Source organism: Palaemon carinicauda, chromosome 40 (assembly GCF_036898095.1).
Source record: "Palaemon carinicauda isolate YSFRI2023 chromosome 40, ASM3689809v2, whole genome shotgun sequence".
NCBI classification, from domain to species: Eukaryota; Metazoa; Arthropoda; class Malacostraca; order Decapoda; family Palaemonidae; genus Palaemon; species Palaemon carinicauda.
The window spans coordinates 19667814-19681910 of NC_090764.1; the positions used below are offsets into that span (position 1 = coordinate 19667814).

Genomic DNA, 14097 nt, shown 5'->3' on the forward strand with positions numbered 1-14097 from the left:
GCAAAACGATAACGACGTTACTCGTACGCCTGGCAGGCTTGAGGGAAACGTTTATCCTCTTTCTCCCTCCGTCTCTATCTCTCTCTCTCTCTCTCTCTCTCTCTCTCTCTCTCTCTCTCTCTCTCTCTCTCTGACTTAGAACCTGAGAGAAGAGCCCAATCATATATATCGTTAAAACATATTATTGTTAAAGGAAAAAACTGAAATATTTCCCAAAAAGAAAAGTTCCTTATTAGGATCAAAACCATTAAGTTAAGAAAGAATGAACAAAACGCTAGAAACGGTTACTCTTTACTGCAATGTGAAACCGTGAACATTCTTTCTCTATCGTAACGATAGAGTGCAAGTTGAAACGTTCTGAACGTCAACAAACTGCCGAGACAAACAAAACGTTAGTTCAACTTTGAAAAAAATACGAGACTATCAAAGAAATTCTTTCAAAGACCTTAAAATAGCATAATATGTTAACAGGTAAAACCGAAATGACGGGCTCACGATAATTAACTTCGGTACCAAGAAAAGACCGCCTACTATTAGGAAGGTCGAATATAAACAAATATAAAAATTAATTTTAATAAGTTTATAATAAAAGGAAGTTAATCGAAGAGGCCTATAAGAGGCGGAGAGATATAAAATAAATCTATAACTTTTGTTAAGCAAAATTAAGAAAGAGAGTCTATACTCTCTTAGACACCAACACTACCGTCTAAGGGAAGGGTCGGCCATTGAAAGGTGAACGAGAGTTCATACTCTCTTCGTCACCATAATTAATCAAATTAATTCCAAAAGCTAACTAAGCTAATATAGAAGTTTCCAGTAAAGCGACAGCCGAAATCAAAGAGAAATACTTCACCAAAGTCGTGAAAATACTCCAAGAACATAAGCGTATCCCAGAACGTCTTGTCAGAAGCACGACAGAGGAATAATTGAGGAGGTGTCAACAAGAAGTACTTGAGTACCTGGCCACAGGTGGCGCTGGTAAGAACACCCCCTTCTAGTATTGTGATAGCTGGCGTATCCCTCCATAGAATTCTGTCGGGCAACAGAGTTGACAGCTACATGATTATCGGGTAAGTTTAATATTGAAAAAAGTCTGCTCCTTTATCCCATCTAAGTGGATGGAACAAAAAATGAATTCTAGTTTTAAGAGATTGTAGCTTATTCTATTATATTCCATGTGCACCTCAGTGTCATTTCCTACCCATATTCTATTTCCAAGTCCTTGCCATCAAGTCACACTAACCCAGATGGTATTTACGCTTACATGTCAATGCATCTAAACTCCTTTGCACATTTTGGGTCCTTCAATAAAATGGTCCTTAAAATATTTTAAAATCTTACTAAGATGTTCCCGGCTTTAAAGGTTTAAATTTCTTCTTAATAATTTCCTGTAAATTATATAAAAAATATTAAAAATATTTTTAAATAACCTTACAATCACTAAAAAATTTAACAATCATTCAACCTCTTATTTAATGATTAGAACCTGCTGCTTATAATAGATATTTGATAAGCAATGTGACTCATTAATAAGAGACGATAAAATATGATTCAGATACAATTCTGAAATATACGCTAAAAGAAATTATAAATGCTTTAAAACCATAAACTTGCATCTTGTAATCTTGAAATATGGAGCACATGTATTGCAAAACAACATCGCAAAACTTACATCACGACTGCTCAAATAAAATGTCAAATTCAATAAAAAAAAAGCTGGAGTTAATGACCACTCCAGAAGTCAATGGTAAAGCATTTGAACCGACATCAAACTTACTAGGTCAACACCTTTCACATAAATTGTCAGACCTTTTGATTACCCTTAAAGAATATAAACTAAATCTAGCTATTCTCTAGAAAAACAACTCTTTCCTTTAGAAGAAAACCAACAAGTAATTCATTTAATGGATACAAAAAAATAAATAAATAAAATAAAATAATAGTGCACAGTGTAGAGGCTATAATGGGGTAATTTTAGGATATACAAAACACTGTAGAGGTTAACTATGGAAAAGGTATAAATGCTACCCAAAAAATTTTTTTGCAGGAGTAACACTAGAAAATATTGCTAATCATTGTAGGATGGTATCCTGACAATGAATTACAATCCATTTGAAATTGAACGAAAAACATTTAAAGAGCGTGCTAGCAAGGGTCTGGTTATATGCTGTTGTTAATCTAATATTTGTATACAACAAAAATATATCCTCAAATTCCTTATAAAATCTACTGGCTTATGAAAATTGTGTAGAAATCTTCACTAAAAACATGTTCAAAGCACCATTTATACCCTTTCAGAAAGAATTATTTACTCTTCTAACGAAACACACTTACACATTCTAATTGTGGGAGTAATCTTGAAGATGAAAAAAAATTCTACCTATCTAAAAGAAAAATTACTATTTTCCCAGTAATACAAAAATGAATCCTTAAAATAGAGAATGTCTTCTGCCGGGGCTGAAATGACCGCTGAATTCGTTAAAACGATAGTTAAACACAAGTGGTGAGATCAAACGCGTAGCCCTGCCTGTTTTCCTGTCAAAGAACTTTTACTTATGACCTACATCTCAGGACACAGAGTGGGGGGGGGGGTTTGAGGTGAGAAGTTAAACTTTAATAGGTTTGTAGGGCTTAGAAAAATCCAAATAATCTTTAATATTTGTTATTTGTTCCTACAGGCAAACCTTTCATCATTTAAAATATGGAAGACTTATTTTTTGGTTGGAAGGAAGGCACCAAAGAAACTAACTGGTTGGTTCTTTATCTTCCCTGGAATATGTCAAGTGACCCTGGTCCCCTACAGAGGCAAGGAAAATGACTCCAGCAACAACATATCTAGCCCCGATAGGGATGCATAGCCTGATAAGGCCTGGCCTGTACAGGGTCAAAGGAGAAATTCCCCTCAATGGGAGATGCAGTTCGGAATGAGATATCTGGCATATGATGGTATTCATTAAACCATCCTCCCCTTAGAAGGAAGGGCCAGAACTACTTACAGATCTAGTCTAAAGATCGGTGCTCAGAAATGTAGCTTACTGCCATCAATGTTCGATTAAGCAGGTAATGACATAGCCATTTCAACCCAAACTGAGGGGGAAGGAAAGAAGGAACAGATTAACCAGTCATTCTACAGCATTTTCATTTGAACTACCATTTACATGTTACCAAAATAAGATGCTCTCTGTTACAGGGTCACTAGTAACAGAAACACCACTATATTTGTTGGGGTGTGACCACTGTAACTAATGGCAGAAATGCCCCTGGTATTAGCACCCTCAAAAATTATATCAAGGGCCTCTTTAAGACAAACTCATCGCTGGTGGTCAGCACAGTTACAGGAGAGCTTCCAGCTAGTGGTGGTGTGAGGTGATCACAGGGGAACTCCACACGCCACCAAACCTTGGAAAACCTGCCGATGCTACACAAAATTCTCTTTGTTGCTGAAACATATTCCACTGAGTGTATACCTAGAAGCTTCAGTGACAGGAACTAAAGTTAACAAGATGTCATAAAGTGTCTTTGGTATCCTCTTGGGCATTGCTGCCACGGATGATGCCAGAGAAGACTTAGCTGCCTTCTCCCTCTGCAGAGTAAGCCTGTCATTGAATAGGAGGGCACAATCTGTACTCAGCACATGGGGATAATTGCAACCAATCAAGAAGCGAAGAGAGGGTGAGAACCTACAGCCAGTTTGCCATAGACCATTTGCAGCAGCTACCCTTTCCCCATTAATTAGAAAACTTGATCAAAATCCATGACGAATCCAAATGTTCAACATTTATTTCTCAAAGAAAATGAAAAAAGTAAGTCCTCTCGTTACTGATGAAAACACAAATGAAGCCTTTGACAGGACAGAGAGCAAGATTACTCATCTGTACTCACCACCTGTTGCTAACTACCCTATTACGAATTCACTGGCCGTTTCAATTCCACAGACAACATTCCCTATTTTAAAGTATAAAAGGTTCGTTCATATGTGTGTAGGGAAAACTTAAAAACCCCATCCTATGTTCATATCACCAAAGATGTTTCATCATTTAGTGACTGAAATTCATTTAAAGCAGCAAAGATTTTTAAAGTACTGTGGTCAGTGTTGTTTCTAATTACACAATCTTAAGTCCTTTAAAAGGAGAAGTATGACTTTAGCAACGCTTGGCCAGCTGTTTCAACTTTTAACTTGATAAACATAGTTGCCTGTTTGGTGGCATGTAGGACTTGTGGGGTTACCTTGTTAAAATTTCAACAGCTATTCCAGCCACTCAGTAGTCATTCTACTCTTTTTAAAGGACTAAGGTTTGTAATAATGTATGAATAATCTGACGAAAAAAGACGACTAACAACTGTTTTTGCAATGTTATAAAAACATTTTGTTCAACACAATATTCCATAAAACTTGAATTTTTGCCCTATCAAATAACTCCTGCTAGAATAATATATTAAGACTTAATTGAAAAAAAAGTTACCCAAATTACTACTGTAGTTTGCTTCGTATACAAATATTTTATGAATTCTGACTCTAAAAGCTAAATTTCTGGATAAACTGAAAAGCTGAGTCATTAAACTCTCTATGTATTATTGTATTTGGAAATGTAGATTTAATGTTAAATAATGTTTCCATGTATCCAATAATTGTTATAGGATAAAATTTTACTTTTTAAGTGGCACTCTCATAAAATGAAAAACCTCACTACCCATGAGATTAATTTCCATCCACTATAAAAATCCTGCCTACTATGAAAAACTATTTTTTAGAAATGCTTTGACTGCTTTTCGTGTCCTTCACTTCCACCAAGACCCTGTGAACCGAGATACAAAATACTTCCGCAATAACCTTAGCTTTTAATCTAATAGTATTTCAAATAAAATTACTTCCAAGGGCTTCCTGAAAACTACACATTTTTGGGTTGGTATTAAACAATTTAACTGATGATGATGATTCATACAGTAACAACTGAAATATTTTTGGGACAGTAAAGTGACTTCTTCAAAGCTTTAGCATGGTGAGTGGCGAATCTTTTTACCGACAATTCAATGTCACACTTTCATTACAAAGCAGTTGTCTCTAGATAGGTTCCTTGTCAAAACTAAATGTATGAGTGTAAAAGAGATGAGCAAATGTTCAGAAAGAATAAATCAAATGATTTAATTCAGTGATAGTGAAAAACATTCAAGACAGACAACTCCCGTTAAATGTTCTCAAAGGTGAAGTGTGAGTTCATGTACCAATATTTCTATTTTCTATAGTGAATTCTCAATTTGTATCAATTTCTGTTCATTTAGGATCAGAGCATTTTAGGTCACGAGCGAGCTCCCAGAACGAATAAAACTCATAAACAAAGGTACTACGTTATATGAATTGTTAGCTTTTCCAACATAGAAAAGACCTCTCATACTTCTTCCTTTAAACCTCGTCGACTAAAATGTGTTGGCAAGTTTAACCAGAACATCGAATAGCTTAAAATTGTTATGAACAAAAGTTCTTTGAACGTAAAGCAATATACTATTATTCAATAAAAAGAGTATCCAATCCCAAGCTCAATTGGTGAAGCAGATTATCCAGTGCTACAGAATGAACAGTACCTGAAACTTCCTGTAAACGAGCTAATAAAAAAATGAAAAAAAAAATTACAGCAAAGTAAAAGTCAAAGGAATGGGTGCAGAATTAGGTTTCAAAATAAGGTCGGACAAAACTAACTACCTGTTGGTTCACTAAAGGTACGAGTTTGGACTCATCATCCACCTGCTGAGGCAAACTAGCCGCTGAGTTGTTCAACTGCCCGTCGACTCTCCCTTCGCCTCTTGGCCCCATGCCGCTCCCCATGTTGCCGCCGCCGCCTCCGAGGCCCCCACCTGACGTGGGAGTGTGTTGTTGCTGCTGCTCTTGGGCATAGTGCTGTTGGGCTTTGGCTTTTGATGCTTTCTGAGCTATCTGTGCTCCCACTTCCCTTTGAATAGAGCTGTTTGGGTCAGCCAAATCAAATAGTGGCTGTATTATATCTTCGGCGAAAACTTGATTCCGTTGCCATAAATTCAACACACGGATTACTTTACTCTGAAAATTTAACAAAAGAGAACGTCATTTTAAAAAATAAATTATTATAGAAAGGAACCTAGAGAGGAGAGGTCCCCTTTTTTGTTTCATTTGTTTGACGTCGGCTACCCTCCAAAATTGGGGGAAGTGCCTTGGTATATATATGTATGTATTATAGAAAGTACTAAATCTTTCTATTCGCTTTAGAAACAATCTTAATAGCATGAACCTTCAAAATAAAATAACAGAAATCATGACCACTCCGACTAACCTTGTCCTCTTGCGGGCACTTGAAAAGGTAGAAGAAAGTAACACGAATGTTTTTGGCAAATCTAGGGGCAAAAACATCTTTTTCTATGCCAAACTGGTGTCTGCTTTGCCGTACTATACTATCTATTACATATAAACCTGGGATCTTGTACTCTGTTTTGCACTGCAAAGAAAACAAATCAAATCATTATCATCAGCTTCACTATACAGTGTACTACTGTATAGGGAAAATTAATAAAAAAAAATAACAATAAATTACAGTACAGTACAACTGTATATTGGAGTTGATCAGACAACCAAATAAAAGTATAAACATTAGGTATTACCTAATACTAGAACCCAACAAGTCTGAAAACTTGCATTGTATATGTATAGGTATGCCTAGCATAAAATCTTCAATTGCAGTTTATCCAAACAACCAAAATGATCCAAGGATTTAGTCTAATAAAGATTGCTGTAAGTCACACTTGCTAGAGAAAGCACCTTTACATAATACCATATATACTTGAAAGTAATAGTATCTAACATTTAACTACAGTCTCCAATTTATTTCATACATCCACAGTTTCTGATTGGAATACTTCTTAATAAATGTAAAGTAATAAGAACACCTTTATCAAGATTACCTATGATTTTGTCAATCTGTTTATCCACCACGAATATGCACTACTATAGGTACAGTTCACCCTCCTTAACTATAGAATCCCCTATATATAACTGACCAATTGTTACCATTTAAAAATCAAACAGAAAAGTCCTAGCCCTCCTTCACCTAGCTTGAAAGCTCTCATCACCTCTGCAGTTACCCTTAGTATTTCATGACGCCACAAGTGGTTTTACTCTGTAACCACTTGCAACTGTTTTCACAGTAGTAATAATACAGTAATGGTTTTTTTATCACCTTTCACACTTGCCATTGATCGGCTTTTGATGCACTACACAATAAACTTTTTTCATACTTTTTTATTATCACTGGCATTTTTATATCATTTTTTCTCATAAGCCACAATACAACAGGATGATATTTTTACTTAGATTCAAAAGTATTGACTAGAAATTAAATTCTTTAGCCCCTGGAACTATCACAGACTTCAAGGCTTATTACCTTCTCCAACTTCTTATAATAATAATAATAATAATAATAATAATAATAATAACCCTTTTACCCCCAAAGGACGTACTGGTATGTTTCACAAAACTCATCCCTTTACCCCCCATGGACGTACCGCTACGTCCTTGAAAAAAAAAACCCTATTTTTTTTTTTTTTAATATTTTTGATAATTTTTTTGAGAAACTTCAGGCATTTTCCAAGAGAATGAGACCAACCTGACCTCTCTATGACAAAAATTAAGGCTGTTAGAGTAATTTAAAAAAAATAGACTGCAAAATGTTCTTGAAAAAAAATAACCCTTGGGGGTTAAGGGTTGGAAATTTCCAAATAGCCTGGGGGTAAAAAGGATGATAATAATAATAATATAAAAAAAACAAGAAAAAAAAAACATGCCAGTAGGTGGATAGCTTACTTCCAAACTGGCTGCAAATCTACCAATGTAAGACAATGGCTTAAGCTACAATTTGAAAAATCATACATACCTTCTGTATAAACTTTTCGACACTCTGAACAACATGCTTATAAAACTTGATTGCTCTTATTGCACCCTTTGTAATGGCTGTCATTTTTGCCTTGGAGATCGGAGGCTTACACTCGTAGAGCCCCGCCAGCTGTAAAGGTAAAATAAATAGAGACATTATTCATAATGCTTTTCAAAGCAAAATCTTAGAGAATGTATTTTTCTTTCTTCAGAATAAATGAAATGAAATCAAAATATACAACAACTCTCTGAGAAGTAAAAGATTCATCGTAAAGACCTGAATTTAACCTGGCAATATACAGTAAGCAAAACTAGCTAGCAATATATATTCCACTTATTGTAGTTGATCAAAGGTTGCTTCATTTTAAAACGACCTAACCAGACCCAACGACCTGTGAAATTGCGGAGGGTTTTTTTTTTCTTTTTTATCCAATCCGAATCCTACATTTCCAAAAATTCAAACAGGGTAATGGGTGCATCAATCAAGGGTGGAAGATGCTCATTCTTCACCCAAGAAGTGCAAAGATGACAACACACCAGCACGAAGACACTGGCGAGTCGTTTTTTTCAATTCGATCAATCCAAATATTGTAAGGACTGCAAATTTTACCAAGTGTAATGAATTTAGATCTTATTTGTATAAAATGGGTCTCTCAGAGGATTATTCCTGTGATTGTTTAGTGTCGTATTGGTGAATTAAGTTATAAATATGACGGAAAATCATTACAGTGAACCCTCGCTACTTCGCGGTTCGACCATCGCGGATTCACCACTTCGCGGATTTTTTCCATAACCCATATATATACATATATGTATGCATGTATTTATGTATATATGTAGGTATGTATATGTGTATACATATAAATATATATATATATATATATATATATATATATACACACACACACACACACACACATATATATATATATATATATATATATATATATATATATATATATATATATATATATATATATATATATATATATCTAAAGTAGGAAGATGTGATGTAGTTCTAAGGGAAAAGTATGGGAAATATGTCTGGGTAATAAGCAAAGCTCTACCTCCAGTTTGTTTCTACATTATGATCAGAGATAAATGTAAACAAAACATTGGTTGCCATTTTTTATCGTGCTTTTTAGCATGTTTAGGAAATGCATGATATAAAATCCCCTTTAATATTTGTGCCTGTTTTAGTTTAGGGTACTGTAGTACATGCATTAAGTGTTCTGTACATTAAAGGGTAGTTTGTTAACAGTACTACGTACAAGGGAAGGTTTTAAAAGTCTGAATATACATATTGAATAAATAGGTAAATATGGTGTCACTACTTCGCGGATTTTCACCTATCGCGGCCGCGACTGGAACCTATCTACCGCGATAAACGAGGGTTCACTGTATACAGTACAATGGCCAACCTAAATATTTTTGGCTGTTCTACCAGTTATTGCTGTAGTAAAATTGCCCCTAAACATGGAAGGTTTTTTTTTCACATTCGAAACTATCTTGCTAAGATATATTCGTTATTTTAGAATGTTTTACGTATACAGTAGTATACCCGAGAAGATGACTGGCCCTATACAAAGGGTTCAAATCTCATACTCTAGTGGACTGGTACAACTTCTATCGTGACATGTGTGTGGACTTTTAATAAAGGACAGCAAGAAGAATGGCGGACCAGGGCATGTCGTCTATCTCGATGAGAGTAAGTTCGGAAAGCGGAAATACAATGTTGTTAGATGGGTGTTTGGCGGGATTAACTGGGAAACATGGGAGACTTTCTTCAGGGCTGTTAAGGATTGTTCAGAGAACAAACTGATCCTGGTATTATTAGAGGTCATTCATCCAGAAACTACCATAAATTCAGACAGCTGGACGGCTTATCAAGGATAATTTCTTTGACACCCCACTGTTAACCACAGCGTTAATTTTGTGAGTTCAGATGATCCCAGATGCACACCAATACCACCGAATTGCAATGGCAAATACTTAAAAGGGTATTATTAGAGAAAAACACAGAAAAAGATTTACTAAAAATTTAATGGTTTTAAAAAGGTTTATATAGAAAAATCCTGTTTTCTTTGAAAAAATACCTTTATTTCCGTCACAAATAAATAGTTAATAAGATATACCTTAATATATCCTAATGTATTTGGGGTGACCCAGTGGGAACTGAAGGTTTTGGGTGAGGAATATTTACTGGCAAATCGATAACGGTGTACCAACCGTGTGTCACACGATCGTACTTAGTAACGACATATCATTCTTTGTATGTATTATGCTTGTATCTTCACTCTCCCGTCGCACTGATAAGAACCTGAAATAACATGTCTGTTTTTCTCACCGTTAACTGTTAACCGGTTAGCTTTTCGGTTCCAAAAGTCTTGGTCCATACCAACACCCTACTCCTTTGCTAATTGCCAGTCAATCCGACCCACCACAAAAAGTTGTCCCTTGGAAAAAAAAAAAAAAAAAAAACCATTTGAAGATTCAGGCTTCCGTGACTTCAAGTAATGGCCCCGTTACAAAGGCTATGAATCATCCCAGAAGCTGAACCTGAAGTAACGGAAGTAGCCTAAAGCTAAATCTGTTTTTGTTAATATATAAGGGTGAATGTAATTCGTTGATTCAAGTGTAAACTTTCTTATTGCTTTTAAAATATTTTTCCTATACGAAATACTGTATCATTGCGTCACCTTACTAAGAGTGAAACGGGTTACGAATTAAACCATGTAAGCTATGAAAACGGCAGTGTAAGGGGGGGGGGGGGTCGCAGGCGGGCATAAGGTAGGGACACGGATTGTAGATTAGGTTAAGCGGTGTTCTTGTGTAGAGGATTTGTAGAACAGCGGACGTAGTTTTTTTTGGGGGGGAAGGTGAACATAGTTTATTGGGACAGGTGATGTCTTTATTATTTGTCAAATAGTTTTTCTTTATGAAGAAAATGTTTATTATGATATACCATAATATGAAGTTATTTCATTACTTTACATATTATGATTTACCTTTACAATGGCAATATTTTTTAATTTCAGCCCAATAGTTCCTGCTTAGTTTCAAAATATTTTGATTGATAGAGCCTGTGTCGTCCCAGGTTATGAAGCATTCATTTTTACTATTAATGCTGTCCCATCCATATACATTCTTACCTCTCGGTTAAGTTAAGTTTGTAATTGGTTGGGACACATCCTGTACAGTTGCACTTAATACTGCTGTAATAATTATGATGATATGTTAGGTAGGGAAAAGGTTGTTAAAATGCATTGATCGCTGAAGCCACGGCATAGTTACTCGATCGTAAAATTTCCCCAAAGCTTTGCTTCCTGCTTCACGAAAAAAAACACCAGTTGGGAGGTGCTCCGTTCGCCTATCAGCTGGTGGTGCAAGATTGAAAATTTAGTGATGTTCGGACTTATGCTTTTGCTAATGCCATAAATCTACATTCTTAACCCCTTGTTAAGATTGTAGTTCATTGAGACGTGTCCTGGAATTATGCCGAACACTAATTTGTTATATATACTGTACATCCCCTCTGATGGTCCAGCACTTTGCTGCAGTAGAGGGGCTTGAGCGTCTCAGTGATGGGCTGGGCAATGGCGGCGGGGTAGTTTATCCACCCTGGCAGGCTCAACCATACCGCTAAGGCCAGTTCTGAGAGACCAGATTAAGACTGGACCCCTATAGGCCTTCTCCTTTATTTCAGTTAGGCAAAGGCTAGGAGAAGGGAAACTCCAAAATCAAACCAAACAAGACCCCAACGGCGGAGCTTCTCAGCGCCGGCGGAAGAGCGCAATGCCTGTCGGGCAGGCAACAAGGCGGGCCTTGACGTAACAAGAACCCGGCAGCCCAATGCAACCAACATCGGAGAAGCCGCCTGTCTCATATGTCTTGAGCCGCGGTGAAAACGATGTGGGCCAAGTGTGTGTGCGTGGCCGTTGCAAAGCCACGACCACCCAAAACAATATACCCAGCTACTGGCATTCTGTCGTTTCCTCCACTCTTTCTAACCATCATCAACATCATCACCACCAAGTCCTGAGGCGACAGCACCGTGGGCGAAGGGGGCAGGCCTGGATAGCTGGAAGCCCCTAGCCCACGACTGTACTCAGGCGGCAAGTCTAAGATTCAGTCGCTCTCTGGTGACGGTGCCATGACACCAGAGTTCGGCAGCTGGACCCGTGACTGGGCTGGCCTATTGAGGACACCGCAGCCCACCCCACATGGGGAGGCCCCTAGAAAAGGTGGGGTAAACATCGGACACGGCAAACCCGTCTGGTCAGCTCACGGCGGCTGGCGGACATCCCACTAATACGGCCGAAACAAGAAAAAATATTAACCTTAGGTGCGTGGAACATCCGCACCCTCCAAGACGTGACGAACACCAACTGCCCGGAACAACGTACAGCCCTCATCTGCAAGGAGCTAGCCCGCTTCAATGTTGATGTGGCGGCTCTTAGCGAGACCAGACTACCCGAAGAGGGCAACATCAGGGAAGCTGGAACAGGCTACACCATATTCTGGAAAGGCAAGGCCCTAGAGGAGCCTCGCATCCACGGTGTCGGCTTCGCCATCCGTTCCCAGCTGGTGCAGCAGCACAACCTCGCTCCCAAGGCCATCAGTGAGCGCCTGATGACTGTCCGCATCCCCATCACGCGGGACAGACACCTCACCCTGATCTCTCTCTACGCCCCAACTATGACCTCAACCGATGATGACAAAGATGCCTTCTACACCCAGCTCGACTGCACCATCCAGGCAGCGCCCGCCAACGACAAGCTCGTTGTGCTTGGCGACTTCAATGCCCGAGTAGGCAAAGACCATCGCCTGTGGGAGGGAATCATCGGCTGCCATGGCATTGGAAATTGTAACGCCAATGGCCAACTCCTACTGGGTCTGTGTGCAGAACACCAACTTGTGGTAACCAACACCATCTTCCAGTTACCAGTTACCAAAGCGACAAAAGACCACATGGAGACACACACGGTCTAAACACTGGCACACCCTGGACTACGTCCTGACCAGAGCCAGAGACCGAGGAGACGTCTGCATCACCCGATCCATGCCCGGAGCGGACAACTGCTGGACGGACCACAGACTCCTCATCTCCCGACTCTCCGTGACGACCCTACGACCACCCAGAAGGGCACCTGAAAGCGTACCACACCAACGCTTTGATTGTAGCAAGCTCCGCAACCCACAGGTGGCACAGAACTACAAGGAGGCCTGCGAACGTCACCACGCAGACCCCGTGGGTCAGGCCACTGTTGAGCACCACTGGACCACCCTCAGAAACGACATGGCCCGTGACGCGGAGGAAACACTAGGTTACACCACCAAGAAATGGCAGGATTGGTTCGATGAGAATGATGCTACCATCTCTCTTCTCATTGAAACCAAACGACAAGCACGCCTGACTTTAGAAAACCAACCAACAGCAGCTAACAAATGTGCTCACAGGGTGGCTGAAGCTGATTGCCAAAGAGGGATTCGTGAAGCCCAGAACACCTGGTGGCAAAGAAAAGCTGCAGAAATACAGAGTTTCGCTGACCAACATGACCTGCGCAGCTTCTATGCAGCAACAAAGGAAATATTCGGTCCCACACAGTCATCAGTGGGCGGCCTGAAGGACGCGGATGGGGCCACGACCATCACCGACAGCATCCTGGCCAGGTGGAGGTCTCACTTTGAGAACCTCCTCAATGACCAAGCAAAAACCCCAGACGATCTCCTGCGAATGACCCTGCAGCATCCCGTCCGTCACTGGATGGCCCTACCACCCTCCATTCGGGACTTCAACAAGGCCCTGCAGCACATGAAGCCCAGCAAAGCCCCAGGGCCAGACAACATCACGCTGGAGCTCCTCACTCACGGTGGCCCTGGGTTGAGGAACCGTTTGATGCTCCTTATACTGAAAATATGGGAGATCAAGACCCTCCCCAGTGACTTCCGCGATGCAAACATCATTACCATCTTCAAGAAGGGAGACAAGGAGAACTGTAACAACTACCGGGGAATATCACTACTAAGCATCGCGAGTAAGATTTTCGCTCGGATTCTTCTTGACCGCCTCCTTATTCTCGCAGAAGACGTCCTGCCAGAGTCCCAGTGCGGCTTTCGACCTTCCCGCGGGACCATAGACATGATCTTCTGCGCGCGACAACTACAAGAGAAGAGCCTCGAACAACAACAGCCCATAATGT

At 39.3% G+C, this 14097-nt stretch overlaps 1 protein-coding gene across 9 annotated transcripts in view; it reads right to left on the minus strand.

Moving 5' to 3' along the window:
- Isha (Insulator su(Hw) mRNA adaptor) overlaps window positions 1-14097 on the minus strand; it is a 117207-nt gene that overhangs the window by 46214 nt on the left and 56896 nt on the right. For 7 of the 9 annotated variants that reach the window (XM_068363436.1, XM_068363440.1, XM_068363442.1 and 4 more), the window contains exons 2-4: window positions 7896-8024; window positions 6303-6464; window positions 5699-6052 (exon numbers count right to left, since the gene is read on the minus strand). In XM_068363436.1, coding sequence (XP_068219537.1) covers window positions 5699-6052; window positions 6303-6464; window positions 7896-8024 — 645 coding nt within the window. The remainder of the gene's footprint in view (window positions 1-5698; window positions 6053-6302; window positions 6465-7895; window positions 8025-14097) is intronic. The other 2 variants (XM_068363443.1, XM_068363441.1) reach the window with 1 other exon arrangement.